The 20,192-nt window shown below is 39.3% G+C and overlaps 2 protein-coding genes across 8 annotated transcripts in view; one reads left to right on the plus strand and one right to left on the minus strand.

The window, feature by feature from the left end:
• The window catches only part of emid1 (EMI domain containing 1), a 271,924-nt gene extending 268,375 nt beyond the window's left edge, over positions 1–3,549 (plus strand). For all 5 annotated transcript variants that reach the window (XM_052032530.1, XM_052032526.1, XM_052032525.1 and 2 more), the window contains one exon: positions 181–3,549. In XM_052032530.1, coding sequence (XP_051888490.1) covers positions 181–311 — 131 coding nt within the window. In that variant the 3' untranslated portion in view covers positions 312–3,549. The remainder of the gene's footprint in view (positions 1–180) is intronic.
• A 145-nt stretch (positions 3,550–3,694) lies between these two features.
• Positions 3,695–20,192, minus strand: part of rhbdd3 (rhomboid domain containing 3) — a 30,960-nt gene continuing 14,462 nt past the window's right edge. Inside the window, exons 2-5 of one of the 3 annotated variants that reach the window (XM_052032531.1) lie at positions 18,873–19,268; positions 15,144–15,300; positions 6,512–6,919; positions 3,695–4,628 (exon numbers count right to left, since the gene is read on the minus strand). In XM_052032531.1, coding sequence (XP_051888491.1) covers positions 4,472–4,628; positions 6,512–6,919; positions 15,144–15,300; positions 18,873–19,268 — 1,118 coding nt within the window. In that variant the 3' untranslated portion in view covers positions 3,695–4,471. The remainder of the gene's footprint in view (positions 4,629–6,511; positions 6,920–15,143; positions 15,301–18,872; positions 19,269–20,192) is intronic. The other 2 variants (XM_052032533.1, XM_052032532.1) reach the window with 2 other exon arrangements.

The raw sequence follows: 20,192 nt of genomic DNA on the forward strand, positions 1-20,192 counted from the left end.
AGGTGATGCTATTGGTGAATTGAAAATGTGGAGCTGAGTTTCAATTAATCAAAATATAATAGTAATGTCATCTATTATCACACAATTTTTGCATTCCTACTGTATGATAGCTTGTTTGACAATGAAAGCACCTTTATGCTTTTGCCCACTTAACTTCCTACCTTGTCTTTGTTATGACAGAACCTGATCATGGATCTGGGGTAGATCCTTATGCTACTATACCTCCAAATTTCTTCAGAGGCAAGCGAGGCAGCTTTGCTGCCTACAAGATTATCTCGCACAGGCTTGCACACAAAACTGAAGAGAAATGATTAAGGACAATGTAAACGTCAGCCAATGTAAACTGTGTGGTGCCTTCCTGAAACAACAGGTGGTAAACTGGGGTAAGCAGATTACCAAACCACTGGAACTGTTATATTTGTCCTATGTGTAATACATCAGCGGACTAACTTGATTTGCCGCGTCCAACTGTGGGCATTTTCCTCTATACATACTGAAAATGATTTACATTCTAGGCTGCTTTCTTAATGGGAATCTCGGAGATATGGTATAGATATCATGCATTGGTTCACCACAATTGGCTATTCTGTGGTTTTTCTTAATGAACACAGCCTCTGGTGAATATTACATAAGGCAGCCACTGGTGTTTCCTCTCCTATGTTTTGTGAAAATGTTTACTTTGCCTTTAACTTTCTATCATAAGTAGATTAATGTTTCTAAGTTTCTGTATAATCATACTATTGCCATCAGTTTACATTATGTACTTCAATCATAGTTTAACTACATGAAAAAATTATTATTTTTTAATGAGACACTGTTCCTTGGTCATCATCCATCTTGTTATCTCCAAAAAGGCACAACTGCTGATTCAATGCAGAATTATTCAATCTTTTTTATATTCAAATTGAAATAGAATTGCCCACCGATCTCTGTGTGCTCAGGGTATTCTGACTTTTATTTTTGATGTTAAAATGGGTTTGCCAATAATGATTCCATAATTGGGATGTAAACTATTTTAGATCAAAGATAAGGAACAATTGCAGAGATTCATATTAATTTTCCCTCTTTCAAAAGTGTTTTCATAAGACCGAGATTTGTTACTTTCCTAATAGTGTAATTACATTGTATGATTTGGTTTCGGGGTCCACCCCCTCCCAGCCCTACACCCCCTCATTATTTGAAAGTTACCATGAAGATGCATTTTAATAATTTTTTTTTACAACTGGAATGAACACTTGGGAGAAATTTAACAAATTGGATCTTGTCTCTTTAAGTTATATTAAAACTGTTTTGTTAATATCCTGTTACATCAGGGCAGTAAGGGATGGTAAAGGAATATTTTTAAAATTGAGCTGTTGCATTTGTTTTCCCTTGATCAAAATAAATAAAATTTAGAATATTAAAATGATCCATGCCTTATTCATCACGAGAGACACTGCCTTTTCCTCTCACATCTGAATTTCAGATCTCTCACATTTCAGCAATTCCTCAAACATTTTCATCTTATTAGTTGTGTATTTTTAGTTCTAACAGACATGTTAAAATAGCCAATCAGCAAAAAAACATATGGATACTTACACATCCAATCAATATACACCAGAAAAATGAGGACTGCTACTTAAAATTTACTTCAAAATAAAAAGGACAATTCACCACCTAGGCATGAAAACATACTATAAGGATTTATCAACAGATATCTCTGAATTTGTACTTGAAGGTAGCATTTCGATTATGGTCATTTAAATGTGTCTTACTGGTGCTAAGTGTGCAGTGTTAATTTTGTAATTAAGGCAACATGTGATTCTGATTTGGTTTGTATTGTTTATCCACGGATTTTGTATCTTGACTATGGGCTTTTAATGCAGGTTGCTCGCGAAAGTATTCACTTACTCACTATATGTACAATGTGCAACTTGTGGTGCCACTCTGTTTTCATGATGCAGTCTTTAAGGGCGTACTTACTTCCATGTACAGAGCACTGTTTTATACCACCTATGAGAAGTGTGTCAAAAATATTCATTAAAAGGTAAATTAAGTAAGTCTTTTGACCTTTTTTATTATGTTGTATTTTTGGATTATGTTTGAAGTACTTTCCTGCTGTTAAACAAGATTAATATTAAGTCACTTGTATGACCCATGGTTACATATTAATCAATTATCTCTTGCCACTGCACTGCAGTTAGCCCCCTTAAGCATGCCTGCCCACTGTGTTCTGCCCAATGCAGATACGAAATCAGGACTCGCTTGCAAGATTCTTTAGCCAAACGAAAAGCAACTGGGAAAGTTTCGAATTGTCTTCCTCAATTGTGTCTGAGGTTTGTACCCTCCAGGTGGAATGCAACAAAAATTGAAAAGTCCCATTACCCCTTCACCATGGTTAGAAGGAACTGAATAAATTTCCCCTTGAACTTCAATCCTGTATTCAGAGCCCATTCACTGCTTGCTGGATTGTCTGGAATGGGACTTGAACCAGTCAAGAGTAACCTACTAACATATTTCAGGACCATTATCTCAAGTTTGGTTCATTGTCTTCACCTTCTGACTCAGTTATCAGCACCAGATATCTAAAATTGGGTTCAAATACCTAAGTAGCATTGTTACAAAACAGTAAGTTAGAGTGTACAGCAGCATGTTTTTTGAAGCCCACATTATTTGTATGAATATCTTATTTGTATTATAAATTTCTGATAGCTTTTATTTCCCCTAGGTACTTTTTTTTGCATGAAATGGTATCAAATTCTCCTTTTGGAACCACAACACTTTAACCAGATGGAGGCAGAAACAAGCCACTGGAGGAGCTCAGTGGGTCGGGTAGTGGCTGTGGAGGCAAAGGGATAGTCGATGTTTCAGGTTGAGACCCTGAATCAGTTGACTATCCCTTTGCCTCCATGGATGCTGCTTGACTCACTGAGTTCCTCTAGCATCTCAATTTTTGCTCCAGATCCCAGCAATCTGCAATCTCCTCTGTCTCCTTTTTAATGTCCATTTGGCTCCAAGGTGGCATAGTAAGTCAACCTTTTGTGGAAAGTTATGTGCTTTGTGGGTCGCTAGTAGAATCATCACCTCACTGTGGCAGAGACCCTAGTTCAATCCTGACCTTGGGTGATGTCTGTGTGGAGTTTGCATGTTCTCCCTGTGACCACATGGGTTTCCTCCTGGTACTCTAGCTTCCAACCAAAGAAGTGTGGGTTAGTAGGTTAATTGGGCACTGTAAATTGCCCCTAGTGTGTAGGCGAGTGGTGGAATCTGTGGAGGGTTGATGGAAATATAGGGAGCATTAAAAAAAATGGGATTAATGTAAATTGGTGGTTGATTGTCAGCATGGATTTAGTGGGCTGAAGGGCCTGTTCTATACTGTATCTATAAATGATCTATTTAATCTGAAACAAAGACCAGGCTTATCTGATTTAGTGAAAGTTGCTTTGATGATAGACACAAGCCCTGGCCCATAAAAAGAGATTTGAAGGAGTAGATCTGTCAACAGGAGCTTCCATTCTGCTCCAGCTAACACCAAACTGCTGATTGACTTAATGGATCCAAAGGAACAGCGGGAAGCTCATCATCTCCACATGCAGGTAAACTGTAAGATTTTAACATAAATTTGGGAATCCTAATCCTTGCCAATATACAAGATCACAAGCTTTAAGACTGTGTGTTATCCACCATGTCAGACCAACAGAAACACGACTATAAATTTTCATTAATTTTGTTGAGTACTTTTTGGCTTGATGATGAGTTGCCATGCTAGTCAAGCATGTGCCCAACCAAACCAAATTCTATGGTCAGAAAAATAAGGCAGTCAACAAAGGGTTACAACCATCTTTTCGCAGATTGATCTTGGCTATTCACTACTTTGTACAGTGTTTAATGCTCCTCATTAATTTATTTAGTGAAACATGTGATTTTTGCATTAGGTGTTACATAGAAGCAGAAGTAACACCTGAAAATTAATTAAAATGCTTCCTAATGGTGTCATTTTTATCTAAACTGAAGGATCCTAATTTGTCCAGTTTTTAGCTGTCATATCTTTTGGGATACAGTTTATGTGAACAAACATTATTAGCAAATTAAATAACTGCAAACCAACAGTGAGATACCAATTTTATGCTGAAATAGTGTAGAAATGTTTATATAGATTTGTATAATTAACCATTTATACATCGTTATACTTCTAATCTGATTCATAAATACTAGAAAATAATTTCAAAACAATGAAATAATCCCTGCTTGCCCCATTTTTTTTTCATTTATGTATTTCAGTAACGGTCTCTGATAATCATATTATTCAAAAAGAATTACCACTGGGCGTGGATATTTAAGTAACAATTTTTGTGGTAGATAAATGCAAATCTATATATTAAAAAAAAGACTGAACTGTGACCCGGACAAAACTAGCATAGAATGTCTATATTTAAATCTTCTTTCAGTAATCTGTAGACACTTCTTCATTCTTTAGGAGTATCACTGATAGTCAACTGGATATCGCTTTACCCTTTGTTGTCACAATGGCATCCTCTCCAACTTGGTCTTCCACCAGGAGGTTGATGGCACCCTCCACCTTTCCTGAAGCAGCTAGAGCTAAAACAGCCTTTTCAGTTGAAAAACCCATCTGCTGTAATTGCTGTAATCTGAGAGAAGGACAATGAAAGCAAAGATTGATGAAGCAGTATTTTACGTATAGGATTATGTGCACTATGTCATTAAAAAAAATGGGCTGGATCTTGCCAACTTTTGTTACTAGTTTCAACTATGACTGAAATAAGTTTCAGATTTCTGTGCAAATGCTGCAACATGTAGGACTTAATGGCAGATTCAGTTGGTGAATATGCCAGTTCACTCTGTTGCTGGACTCTCATGTGGATGAGATTCTTTCTGAGATCTGTTGCAGAATCCTATCCCAGACGCACCCCCCCTCGTAATTTCAATGGGAATTATAGGACAAAGATTTAGGAGACAACATTCTTAAAATTATCTTTCTTCATTGTTTTTACTTATGTGTTTTATTTAGTTTAATTAGAAATTATTTTTGAAAATGAAAATAACTTCAATTTTAATAGTTTTTAAATATATTTGAATATCAGAAAATGTATACTGAGAATAACTTCTAATTTTCAGATATGATTTGCATCAGGTGCTGGGTATCAATTTAAGAAAACCCAGTTAAATTTTCTTTCAAATGGAGGATTTTTTGAAATTTACAGTTTGGTCTCAATGAAACATTCACTAACAGTTACAGGAAATAATTAAGGAAACGTGCTGTCCAGCAAAGAGAAATTATATGAGCAATGAGTCCTTGGAGTGTACCCCTCCTCCACTCTGAGATCAGATTTCTGAATATTACTTTGTTTGTTGACTAACCAAATAGATTGTTTCTATTGCTGTGTAATGTACTGTCACACTGGTTTAAGTCAGGTAGCCAACACTATTTCCTTGATATTTGTGGGCATCCCAGCATTAAAAAAAAGTGAAAGTACTGGTTTGGGATTTACAAACCAAAGAATAAATTGGTGAAACCCGCAAGTAAACAGACCCAGAGTCAACTGATGAAAATCAAAAAAAAAACTGCAGATGCTGGAAAACTAAAACAAAAAGAGAAAATGCTGGAAATGCTCAGCAGGTCAGGCCATATCTGTAGGAAGAGAAACGCTTCAGCTCGGGAAACCCTTCGTCAACTGATCACTTACATCAAATGGCATTTTAAATACAATCTAACCATTTTTGAAATCTTGCCCTTTAAAACATTTCTCTAGACATGCGATTCCAGGACTTGACAACAGTAACTACTGGGAACCGAAGTTTTTCCAGGGTTATGCCCAACGCAAATTAGAGGAACAACACTTCATATTCTGCCTGGGTAGTCTACACCAAATGGTATGAACGTTGAATTTTCCAATTTCAGGGACTTACCTCCTGCATTCCCCCCTCTCGCTTTCCGATCCATCTCCAGTCCTCCAATTTTTGTCCTCTTTCCCATACCCTCTTCCTTTCAGGCCCCCATCACCCATTTTCATCTTGTCTTTCCACCCCCCCCCCCCCCACTTCCTGGTTCCATCTGACCTTCACATATCCCCTAATTGTTCCCATCATCACCTTTCTTGCATCATATTCCAACACTGGCAGCCTTTGTGTTCCTGCTTATCACCCTCCAGCAGCAGTCTCCATCTTCACCCTCCCCTCCTCCTATCTTGCTCCATCTACCCATCATCCTTCAACCCTCCTTGGTCCACCTATCACCCACTGACCCCTATCTCAGCCACCCTCTCGCCTCTTTATACTGGCTATCTTCCCTCTCCACTCTCAGTCTTGATGCAGGGTCTCGACTCAAAATGTCAGCAATTCTTTTCCCCTCACAGATGCTGCTTGACTCGCTGAGTTTCTCCATTAGTTTGTTTTTCTGAACTGAATTTAACTCTCAGATTGTTAACTCTGCCTGAAATTAAGAATTTTATTAAATAAAACATAATTAGACATTTCAAAATATTTTGTCTTTCTTTTATTGAGAGTGACTCACCGTAGAGAGGACACTGAAGATTTGGGTACTTCCAGTTTACTGTTCTGATCCATTCTAGATTCTTTTAAGGAGGCAGCAATGCTAGCACGCAAAAGATCGTCATCTGTGAGAAGGCCACAAGCAGCAGCAGTATAAATGTCATCTGGATTCATGTGATAAAATTCAGGGAGACAATGGCTAGGATCCAGCTGGTCAGAACTACATGGATTATGAGAATCTGCTTGGAAGTTACTGGCTTCCATTGATCCAGTGTTAGGTTGTGAAGGAGGTAATATCTGGTTGGAGATCTCAGACCACTGAGAATCTATTTCAATGTTGCAGCTATTGTTTTCCTTTGTAAAATGATCAATGCCTGTAAAATGCATCTGTGAGGATGTGAGAGTTTGGTGGGCCTCAGCCACAGGGTACCTGCAAATATAAATGTAACATAGAGCATTGTATCAGCTTTTTGAAGTTAGCCATAATAGAACCATGGCTGAAATTATATGCGGATCAATACAGAACCAAATCTGAGATAATTAATTCACATTATTCAAACCTAAACAAATAATTAGTAGTAAAATACTTCACATAATACTCAATGCATACCCATTAACAACAATTAGAGTACTTTAATTACATGGCTCCTGTTAACTTCATTGGTAAACTGAAGCCCATGTGATTAAAGGGATAATACCACCCACTATGGATATGAAATTGGATGAGAGACAAAAAGAGCTTTTGTGAACAACTTTTTGCTGACTGCAAATGAAGATACAGTCATGAACTTCAAGGTCTGATATTAAGAACATTGCTCTTTTAGATTCATATTAATTAACTGGAATTGGATATACGGGATGTATTTTCAATGTGTGCACATGACACAAAAGTTGGAAGCAATGAGGAATATGCAGCAATCTTCAGGAGAACATAGAGAGACTAGCCCATAAGTGGTGGTTGAACCAATACACAACACAAGCCTACTTGACCTTCTCACCAATATGCCAGATGCAGATGCATTTCTGTTATAGTATTAGTAGGAATGACAAAGTACTGTCTTCACGCTTAGAACATCATCTATCAGGTTGCAAAGCCCATTTCCAAACTTTAGATTCAGAACAGATCAGGAAACACTGCTTGATTACTCCAGCTATCATGCACCAAAGACTATAGATGAACTACTTAATTTAGTTTAAATTTTTAATTTGAAGCCTTTGTCCAAAAGGAACTCCCAGAGGTCAGATAACATCAAAGCAACATTTAATCGCAGTTATTGTAAACTGAAATCAATAGGAACTCACAAAAGACTTTCTACTGGATGGAGACAATGCTAGCACAAAGGAAAATGCTAGTTGTTGTCAGAGGAGTTCCTTGGGCAAGGTCAAGGACTCAGCCACCTTCAACTATTTCATAAGTTAATTTCCTCTCACCATCAGAAGAGATGTTTGCTTAACGCTCTGCTCCATTAGCGATTCCTCAGTCTGTGTCTACAGGAAACAAGGCTTGGAAAACATTCAGATCTGGGCTGAGTGGTGGCATGACATTGTGCCATACAAATAGCAGCCAATGACCATCGCAAACAAGAGTGCAGCCTCAGCTACACTCAAGAAGTTCAATATCATCCAAGAAAAAGTCCTTGGCTTGAACAGTCACCCCATCTAAAACTTTAATCATTCACTAACTCCACACTGACTGCATTCAGTGCCATTCACAATGTGCACTGAAAGCTTCTTAAGCAGCATCGCCAAAACCCACGGTCACTGCCATTTGAAAGGACAACAGTAGCAGGTTTGTGGGAATCACATCACGTTCCCTGCCAAATGGCATAGGATTCTTTGGCACTGGGCCAAAATCCTGGAACACTCCACTTAATAGCATTGTGCTTTAGTGTAAGAAATGCAGCAGTTCAAGACAATGGTTCACCACCACTTTCTGTAGGGTGATTACAAATGCTGGTTTTGTCAATGATGGCAAGATGCCTTTAAAGAACTAAACATTTCCTAAATTGTCTTCATTTTATTCATGTTGGTACTGTTTTAACCTTTTTTAACAAGAGGGCACTTTTCCGTGGTTTTAAGACAGTGGGGCAAACCAGTGTTGTCCTAATTAGGAAAAGTAGATGAGAATCATAGAGTTACCAATACCTTTGACCCACCAGGTCTATGCTGACTATCAAGTACCTATCCATATAATTCCCTTTATCTAGCACTTGGCCTGTAGCTTTCCATGTCTTCAAGTGTTCTGAAATGCTGTGAGAGTCTCTGCCTCCACCAGCCCATCAGGCAGTGAGTTCCAGATTCCAGCCACCCTCAGGGTGAAAAAAAATTCTTCTTTAGATCTCTCTAAACCTCTTACCCTTTACCTTAAACCTGTGGCATTGATTTTATGTAACTCCAATTTCTTACTGTCTTCCCCATCTATGCCCCTCATAATTGTGCACACATCAATCAGGTCCATCACTCAGCCTCCTCCTCTCCACCAAGGAAAACAAGCCCAGCCTATTCAGTCTCTCCTCATAACTGAACTGCTCCATCATAAACAACATCCTGCTGAATCTCCTTTGCACCCTCCGCAGTAAAACAATGAAGTTCCTATCATGTAGCACCAGAATGTTAAAGTTGTACCATAACATCCCTGTTCTTATATTCTATGTCCAAGCTAATGAAACAAATACTCTGTACATCTTTTTAGCCACCTTATCTACCTGTGCCATCAGCTTCAAGGACCCTTGTACATCAAGATCTCTCTGTTGCTCAATAATCTATAGGGCTCTACAATTCTATAATTATGTCCTAGCCTTATTAGGCATCCCCAAATGCATCCTCACTTACCAGTAGCAAATTCCATCTACCTTTGCTCTACCCACCTTATCAACTATCGATGCTGGGTTGTACCCTAAGACTACCTTCCTCACTATCAATAACACCATCAATTTTCTGAAAACTTACTAATCATACCTTCTACATTCACATCCATATTATTAGTGTATATAACAAACAGAAAGAGTCCCAACACTAATCCCTGTGGTACACTACTGGTGACAATTTACAATTACAAAAAAAAATTCCACTACCACCGTATCCCATTATTAAGTCAATTTTTGATTCAATTGGCCAACTTGTCCTGGATCCCATGAGCACTAACCTTTTGGACCAGAATCCCAAATGCAAACTTGTCAAAGGTCTCACTTAAGTTCACAGAGATCATCAGTCGCACTTCCCTCATCGATACACTTTGTTACCTCTGAAAGATTCAATTAGAAACTGTTGTGTCAAAAGAGGATCTCCTTTTAACAAAATGATGCCGAATATCTTGATGAATCTTGCCTTTCCAAGTGTAGTTTAATCCTGTCCCTCAGAAGTTTTTCCAATAAATTCCCTACCACTGATGTTAGACTCAGAGGCCTGTAATTATCTGCTGCCCTTCTTGAATAAGCATACCACATTTGTGAATAAAGTGAACCTTTAACAATCTCTGTCAGAGCAATCTCTCGTGTTGTCTCTCAGCAACCTCAGATACATCTGTTACTGTGAGAGAAGCTTGAAGTTTTTCTTTCAGATAATTGTTAAAATAACTTTTGGAGAAGGCATTATCAGTTCACAAATAAGAAATTTCAACATATTCTCACTAATCCCTTAGTTGCAGATACATCCATCTATGAGAGTGTTAGTAGTGACCACAGCACAATCTCTGTGAAGACAGTGTCATCCTTACACCAGGAAGATCCTCCATTATGTTGAATGGTTCTCCTGTCATAGTATTAAGAATGAGATCTGGCACCTCAAAACTGGGGTCCATGAGTTGCTGTGGGCAAATAGTGGCAGCAGAATGGTATTACACCACAGTCTGTACCATCATTGCCCAACATACCCTCAACCTAATTTATTATCAAGCTAAGGGATTGAGGAAAGTAGGACAAGAGAGTAAAAGAAGATACTAAGCTGACAAGGCTGCAACACAAGATTACATGCATGCTAAGCAACACCGCAACGAAAAGAACAGATTGAAGATTTGCAATCCTGCCACATCCAGCTATGAATAGTGCTGGACAATTAAACAACTAACAAGAGAAGGTTGTTCCAAGAATATTCCTGTCCTCAAGGAGGGTTGAACCCAAGCATTGAGCATCCAAGAGTAGGTTGATGCATCTCAGCTTCTTCCTGAGGTTCCCGCCATCACAAAAGACTATCTTCCACCAATTTGGCATGCCCCAAGTGGATGCAGCACAGGCAGGCAAACAAGAGCCAATTGTAGTGCTGAAGACAATTCCCAGAACTAGCTTTGCCTCTAGGCACATTGTTCCAGCACAATTAAAACACTGCCATTCACCAGATTTTATGGGATTAACAAGGCACTGCCCCTCCAGAAGGCTTTGGCGAGTAAGGTTAAGGAGAATCCCAAGGCTTTTTTTCTCGTATGTGAAGAGCAGAAGGATGACGAGAGTAAAGATAGGTCCGATTAGAGGCAAAGGTGGGAAGATGTGCCTGGAAGCTGTGGAAGTGGGTGAGGTTCTCAATGAATACTTCTCTTCAATATTCACCAAGGAGAGGAGTCTTGATGATGCTGAGGACAGTGTTGGTAAGGTTAATGTTCTGGAGCATGTAGTTATCAAGAGAGAGGATGTGTTGGAGCTGTTATTAGGACAGATAAGTCCCCGGGGCCTGACAGAATATTCCCCAGGCTGCTTCGCGAGGTGAGGGAGGAGATTGCTGAAACATTGGCTAGGATCTTTGAGTCCTCATTGTCCACGGGAATGGTACCGGATGATTGGAGGGTGGCAAATGGTGTCCCCTTATTCAAAAAAGGAAGTAGGGATAGTCCAGGGAATTACAGACCAGTGAGCCTTACGTCTGTGGTGGGCAAGCTGTTAAAAAGGATTCTTAAGAGATAGGATCTATGAGCATTTAGAGAAGCATGGACTGATTAGGGACAGCCAGCATGGCTTTGTGAAGGGAAGATCTTGCCTCACAAGCCTGATATGGTTCTTTGAGGAGGTGACCAGGAAGATTGATTAGGGTAGTGCAGTAGATGTGGTCTACATGGATTTTAGTGAGGCATTTGACAAGGTTCCACATGGTAGGCTTCTTCAGAAGGTCAGAGGGCAAGGGATCCAGGGAGGCATGGCTGTGTGGATTCAGAATTGGCTTGCCTGTAGAAGGCAAAGGGTTATGGTGGAGGGAGTGCACTCAGATTGGAGGGCTGTGACTAGTGGTGTCCCACAGGGATTGGTTCTGGGACCTCTACTTTTCATGATATTTATTAATGACTTGGATGAGGGGGTGGAAGGGTGGGTTAGCAAGTTTGCAGACGACACAAAGGTCAGTAGTTTTGTGGATAGTGTGGAGGGCTGTCAAAGCTTACAGAAGGATATTGATAGGCTGCAGAGCTGGGCTGAGAAGTGGCAGATGGAGTTCAATCCGGAGAAGTGTGAGGTGGTACACTTTAGAAGGACTAACTCCAAGGCGGAGTACAAGGTTAATGGCAGGATTCTGGGGAGTGTGGAGGAACAGAGGGATCTGGGGGTTCATATCCACAGATCACTGCAAGTTGCCTCACACATGGATAGGGTAGTTAAGAAAGCTTATGGGATGTTAGCTTTCGTAAGTCATGGGATCAAGTTTAAAAGCTGCAAGGTAATGATGCAGCTCTACAAAACTCTGGTTAGACCACATTTGGAGAACTGTGTCCAATTCTGGTTGCCTCATTATAGGAAGGATGTGGAAGCGTTGGAGAGGGTGCAGAGGAGATTTACCAGGATGCTGCCTGGATTGGAGAGTATATGAGGAGAGACTAAAGGAGCTAGAGCTTTACTCATTGGAGAGGAGGAGGATGAGGGGAGACATGATAGAGGTATACAAAATATTAAGAGGAATAGATAGAGTGGACAGCCAGCACCTCTTTCCCAGGGCACCAATGCTCAATACAAGACGGCATGGCTTTAAAGTAATGGGTGGGAAGTTCAAGGGAGATTCTTCACCCAGAGAGTGGTTGGTGCATGGAATGCGCTGCCTGGGGTGGTGGTGGAGGCTGATACGTTGCTCAAGTTCAAGAGATTGTTAGATAAGCATATGGAGGAATTTAAAATAGGGGGATATGTGTGAGGAAGGGGTTAGATAGTCTTAGGCGTGGTTTAAAGGTCGGCACAACATGGTGGGCCGAAGGGCCTGTATTGTGCTGTATGGTTCTATGGTTCTATATCTGATCCAACCAATTGCTGCCTTATCAGTCTACTCTCATTCAAGTGATGAAGGAGTCAATGACAATGCTAACAAATGGCACTAAATCAAAAACCTGTTCACCAATCCTAAATTTGAGCAAGGAATCAATCTTTCCTGATGCAATTAGACTTCTACCTGTGTTAAAATTTAGCAGACAGAATGTTTACATTCTCAGTTTTTTTTTACCAGGAGTGCAGTTTGCACATCATTGTGTTAGTAAAAGTATTTCATTCTAAAAGCACACCAGCTAGCAAAATTCTGTACTGTCATTGTCTCGTGGTTTTGCCCTTTACAATGAGTTCAGCTTTGGGATCAGTGATGTGGTAGTATCATTGTAAGAATGGAACAATAGGAGCTGTAAACAAGTTGCACCACGTAAAGTGATCAAACAATACATTGGTGTTACCTTACTCCACAGCAAAATACAACAACAACAGTTGCTAATCAGGAACCATTGTTCTGGCTACTAGCCAAGAAAAAGCATTACAACAAATGACATTGCACAAACACTGCAATTCCAAAAATAACCATGCAGAGGTTCCACTATGAGTACATCTAACACCCAGTCCTTAATAAGGAAGATGACTTTAGCTGGAGGCAATGCTGCCCTACCCACTGCACAGACTCACAATTTGAAGTCTGCCCGCCAAGACTTTTCCAGATGTGGAGGGCAGACCTTCCACACCCAATAAGTATTCAGCAAGGTAGAGCGGGATTCCAGCTGTAAGTACCACTAAAGCCCCATTCCCAAAGTACTGCAACAGCTTTTGACAATTCATCACTGTCAGAGAGATTCAAGAACTATCCCAACACATTTAAATAAGTTTTAAAAATTACTTAAAGTTTCTAAGAGAATAAATACAATATTAAAAGAACTTAGAGTACTAACAAGAAAGTAAAAACATTAAAGTGAAATAATTCAAACACTTAGCTGCATTTACCTTTACTTTTAGGCTTGGCAATGCCGTAAAGTGATCATGTGCTCAACAGCCATCCTTGGGGATATAGTGCACCCAGCCATCCTTTTCAGCATTTCAGTAATTTGTTGCTATACTAAATAGCAATTTCAGCAGTCAAGTAAGAGGTCAATGCATCACCATTCAATCTCCAACTTGCCTTGGACTTCCAAATTTGGCTATGTGTCTGAAAAATAGTGAAGCCCCTGTTGACTGACAACAGTCAATTCAGCTAAAATTTTGCCAGGTTGGAATGCTAGACTTTGGCTTCTCCTGGTAGTCTTACATGTCAGAGGTGAGGAAAAGATTGGAAATGAATTACATCTCATATTCGTGGTCAAGATTCACATGATATGGTATCAAATAGGACCTGCAGAGCTACACTGCATGACAATGTGAAGACCGACAGGTGAGTTATAAATAAAACTGTAGCAGTTACAGGCATATTCTTCTTAAAAAAGATCTTCCAAGGAAACCACCAGAGAAATCTGAGAACAGTTTTAAAAGACCAACCTGCAGCCTGTTTGAAAAGCATTAAAAAGAGGTTCAGATTTCTCATTTACATTATCAAACAAGAATAAGTGAATCTCACTCTTGTAAACTTCTAGCAAAAAAAATGTAGAATTGGCAGGCAGTGTTTACTAGATGGCAGTTCTAGAGAGAATCTCCAGATAACAGCAGTACACAGCCTAGCTTCTTCCAGGGTTCTGCGCTAGCACATTGAAACGCTGTGGTCAGGAATGAGCTGGAGATTAGAGCTGCAGAGTTTGGCACTGAGTCCAGGGATGGGACACAAATGTCCTGAGTTGAGGGACAAAAATGCACATCAGATCCAGCACTTCAGCTTTATCCCAAGGTTGATTGACTCATGTAACATGATCTCCTTCATTTAAGAGTGGTTGCTAACCTTGATTATAAAGGTGTGTGCAGGTAAATGTTTCTTTTTATTTTACTTAATGTAAGTAGCACTTTTTATTTTACTTAATGTTTTTAATTTATTTCTAGCACCTGGAGGTGCTTTCAAGTTCATTTATTATTTTTGTTTATATGCTTTACTTTAAATTACTAAAATCCATTTTAACAGCTTTTAAATATCTGATCATCAAAGGTATTTTATAAGTTGTTCAAGGACTTTTGCTAGCTGTCAGAAGGCCATCAAGGCATTCAGGGAGCTGGTTTTCAGGACTGTCCATTTGAGGCCCAGTCAACGCCCATGTCCCATTTCGATTCTCAAGATAATTGTGGAAGGGAGACCTTGAGGATGGTTAGACACATTGAGCTTCAAAAAGCGTGGCTGAGGGAAGATTACAGAGTAGCTGATGGCTGGATTGAGCACGATCCAATCCAACATCCACCAACAAGAGAGTAACCATAAAGTGAAGATTTGAGAGAAATGTGTACATAAAAATTACCTCTGCAGCATTTTTACTGTATATTGTAAACAGACAAAGTCTTAACTAATTTAAGTGTTCTGCTCACCTCTCAGTATTACTTCTAACAGGAAGGTGATATTGAGCTGGAGAGAAGATAAATGGAATCCAGGAATTATGTTGCAGAAATCTACAGACAGCCAGTCTTTCAACATATTCCACCACAAAGTCTGGCAACTCCAACCAAAATAAAAACCTATAGCTATCTGAATAAAACATGTCAAGGTCATTCAAAGTAATAAAACAATGTGCAGGTACAGCAGACTCTTACCATCTAAATTTGCACCCTTTATTTGCATTGATAGTTATGATTTAATGGATTTAAAGTACCCACTGAGTGTAACAGCCAAAATAAACATTTCATGTATCATTGGACATAATTAATGAGAAATGAACTTGCGAAGAGTAAATATTCAAGTAATTAGCTAACTTGAAAATCAAAAATAACTGTAGACGCTGGAAATCAAACAAGAACAGAAAATGCTGGAAACTTTCAGCAAGTCAGGCAATATCTGTGGAAAGAGAAACAGAGTTTATGTTTCAAGTTTAAGACCCCACCTCAGAACTGATGCTTCCTGACCTGCTGAGTGTTTTTAACGTATTTTGTTTTAATTAACTGATTTGTTTTTCCTAAAGTTCACTTGAAAATTCACACATGATGGAACACTATGCAACTGAAAACATTCCAAGTATAGGAACAGTCAAAAATATACAGTTAATCCAGAGTTAATGCTTCAAATCAATGACCTTTCACAATCCTACAATGCTAACTGTATGTCTGCCTGTCACAGATACTGCCCAACCTGCTAAGCATTTCTAAAATTTTCTCTCTTTATTTTAGATTTCCAGTACTTGCAGAATTTTATTTTAATGCTCTTAAAACACAGTTGGTAATGTGTTACTTTGAGACAACTATACCTGTAATATCACATTAACATGTTGTACCTTGCTGAAATACAAAATGTTTTCCTTTTAAACTACTGGAAATCATAGAAAAAAAACTTTTGTATCAAACCACAGGCTAACTTACTGTGGCACAGAACAAACCTCTCGATTTAATAATTCATCTACATTGAGATGATTGTAAAGAGTGCAACCAACAGTGATAAGACCTAAAAGTTCCTAAGATACATGGCTTTATTAATTGCTGGGGAGGCACAACATTTGTTACGTCACAACAGTTTCCAGCCCAAAGAATTTGATCAGCGGATTCTGGCCAACACTTTGCCCACTACTCTTCTTGGTCCAAGCCCTAATTCTATGTGTTACCCAATGCGACCCTTCAATATAGGTCACTACTCCATGCCAGAGGTCTGAACAGATGTGAAATTAGAACCTAGAGGGCATATAACTTCTTACAAAGCCAACCCAAACTCAACACATATACTTAGGTCCTGTCAAGTTTGGGTTTGATAACCAAGCTATTTCATGCAAATCAATTCCACTTAGACACTTCTTGCTAATGTCATTAAAGTTCCCCATTGCAGCATTTTAGTTGTAGCTAATTTAAAGTGTTTTTCCTCTTTTGACCATTGAAATTGTGGCCAGGGAATTTTGTATCACAATGCATCTTGCAAATCTTGTTTGGACTACCAACCTTCCAAGTATTCAGGCATATGAAAGCAACCCTTTCTTCTAGTAGGTTACAAAAACACTTAAATCTTCCAAGGTTTTATTCTCAATGCCCTCAGCTTTACAATCACTAAATGCCACTATTACCACTAGTGTGCTTTTTACACATGGATGGTAAAAATTCTAGATTTGCTGTCTGCCTATTCACCCTTTACTGCTATGAGTCCCCACATCCAAGTTGAGGTTCAGCTCCAATCCTTCCAGGCACCAGGATGTGTTTCCACCACTTTACGAATGACCAGTTATGCGATCACTGGCTCCAAATCTAGGGGCTCAGCGGGGATAGTTTCTGCTGCCGGGCTTGGGTTCATGGTAGAGCTGCAGGTATAAGTCACCATCAAGCCCTTCTTAAAGGGATTGTCAATCTGCCCCTTCCCTGCGGACTTTATCATGTGGATACACATAGATCCCACTGTTACACTAACATGGTGATTTATTTATTTATAAAGAGCCATTCTGGCTGTCTTTGACCAGAGGATTTTTTTTCTGGATGCCTGACCTCACACACGTAGCTGGATCCCATAGGACTCCGGCTGGATAGCCAGGATCTATGCCATGGTGTGCACAGCAGGCTGGAATACTTAAACTAGTCAAAGGGAATGTTTGACATTTCAGTTAATTATTCACACAAAAAGAATAAATTTATTCTTGGAATAAATTTCGAGGTGTGGAACCAAAAGCAAAATCTCTGGCTTCACAAGAAAAAACTGAGCAAGAATGGTTGCAAGATGCTTTTAGATGGATAGACTGTAGAAGGATGAAAAGGCTTTCTTTGCCCGTCATTATCCAATGATCTCATGATTGATTCTGGCAGGTTGGGAATTCCTGTCCAAGTAAGGAAGCCACATCTCATTACTTGGAGCAAATTACCAGCATCAGGAAGACGTTGGAGCAAGTGCCACTTGTGCAAACAGTATCAGAAAGGAAGAGATTATTTCTCTGTGCAATGGTGCTGCCCTCATAGTATATTATGGTTAAGTTAAAACTTGACATACAAATCTTGAAAAGTTGTGGGGATCTTGAATAACTTTTGCTTTTCTTTCCAAATGAACAAATCAAGTGACCCACTACTTTCTGCAGCATAGTGGGAAACTTTTCCCCATTATGGAGACATCTAAAAGCCAAGGGGGGAATAAGTTTAAGGTGGGGAGTGAGAGGGTTAGAGGAAATCAGAGGGTCATAGCAATCTGGAACACACTGCCTGAGAAAGTGGTGGAAGCACACTCCCACAACATTTAAGAAGTCTCTGGACAAGCGCCTGAACCACCAAGGCATGGACAGCTACGGACCAAGTGCTGGTAAATGGGATTAATAGAGACGGGTACTTGATGATCAGAATGGACATGATGGGCTGAAGGGCCTGTTTCTGCACTGTACAACTCAATGACTATTACTGATGTGTCATTAAAAATATTTGAAAGACATATCCCAAATCTTCCTACAAGGAGCCACTGCAACACTTTCAGGAAGAGTGGGAAAAACATTTGGAACAAGTCTCTACAAATCTAATATGCTGCCTGTCTCTAGATCATAAAATATGTTTTGATACTTTCACTGCTTTTAGTAATGGGAATTAAAATTACTGTATACTTTAATAGAAGCAAATGCCTACTCCTCCGATATGATTTATTTTGAAAGCACTTAACTAAGAATCGAGCCTGGAACCCTTTGGATATACATTGTCAGCCGTCAAGAGTTAGCTGTGACTCAGAGGGTTGCATTCCCACCACTAAATTAGAACGGTCCAGCTTCAAGTTAAACTCTAAAGATTTGTGTGCAAAAACCTAGAGCAAAGTTCTGGGACAGTATTGAGGGAAGTGCTACCCTGATGAAGGTACCATTTTTCAGATGAAATGTTAAACCAAGGTGTCTTCTGCCCCTTCAGGTGAATGTAATCTGGAAACAGAGCAGATGATCTTTGGTGTCAAGGTAACGTTACTAAAAAGTGGAAAGAACCTGCTATTTACAAATTGGTTGCTGGATTTCCTTCGATACAGCAGTGACTACATTTTCAAAGTGCTTTATTAGCTATAGAACTCTTTAAGATATATTTTATGTGGCATGAAAGGCATTATATAAATTCAAGTCTTTTAACAAAAACTGAACACACTGGAGAGCTAAATTACTGTACTATCAGAAAGGATACAGAGCAAGCCAACAATAACTCCACATATATGGAGAAGTACAGATGAACTTGGGATAACAAGGTACGCAACTGGGAGGAGTATCCAAGGTACTGCTGCTGGATTAATTCCGGCTACAGTGAAGGTCCGTTTCATTTCAGAACTACAGCAGTTTAGTGTCACCATAGCAAACTGAACAGTCGTGAAACCACACACTGGTGTTTCTTCAAAACTTAATAGTTTACCCAAAAGCAGATAAAGAAGTGCAGAAAAGACAGCAAAAATGACAGAGAGGTAAATGTATCTAATGGTACCCAATTGTTCCTCCAGACGGCTGCTCAGGACAACTAACAATGCAATGTTGACAAGCAAAGTAAATATATTGTCATGAGAGAAGCAGTAGCTCAGTAAACGGTGCACTGTAGGAATAAAACAGAATAGAAATTAATTTACTTCTACTATTGAGGCAATCTAAACTGTAGCATATCTTCCAAAAATATGTTTTTGCAATAACAGTAGAATACATCTTGATTTACTGCTAAACTGATGTCTTTCAAAACTTGTGATTGTGAATGTAATTTAATTGCTTTTGTTATACACTGGTACAACATGCTACCATAAATCTTTCCTAACAGGTTCATGAAATCTAACATTTACAGTGCACCTATTTTTAAATTCAGCTCCCATAATGGGCCAAACCATTTGAAATATTGCCTAATGGAATGAAAGTCATAAATAGGTTCAGTGTCAGATCTATCCTGAACTCAGGCACAGTACTAGAAGGGGAAGCATAACTGGTCTTCATGATCCTGAGTCAACTGAAAATAAAATTGGTCAAGAATCCAATTCTACATGGTGAACCTCAAGGCCTTTCCCTGGTGGAATCTGAACACGTTTAGATAATGGCAGGATCGAGTGGCAGGGAGCCCCCAAAACAAAATTACCAAAGTATCATGCGTAAGCAGAAGAACAACTATTCCAGAAGGCTTCCGCAGAACAAAGCAAGGGCACTGACATAAACTTATAAAGGGAAATACAGATTTTTTTTTCTTAAGTACCCATCCAATATTCCTTTACTGCTGGGATTCAGTGATCCTGAATTTCTTCCCCCAATCTCCTTCATTTTCCTCCTCTCCAAAATGACTGTTTGCTGAGAATGGTGACTTCCACATTCCCAATGAAAGATGAAAAAGCAGGCTCAATCCAGAAACCAATCCATTTACCTAGCCCATCCATTCAACATTCAAAGATCCAACAAACATTGTTAGACAGTAATTAGGAATGTAGACTAACCAGGTGTACCACCCAACTTCCATCAGTTCAAGGTCAGCCACTCCAAAGAT

The sequence above is a fragment of the Pristis pectinata genome, chromosome 17, assembly GCF_009764475.1.
Source record: "Pristis pectinata isolate sPriPec2 chromosome 17, sPriPec2.1.pri, whole genome shotgun sequence".
NCBI lineage: Eukaryota > Metazoa > Chordata > Chondrichthyes > Rhinopristiformes > Pristidae > Pristis > Pristis pectinata.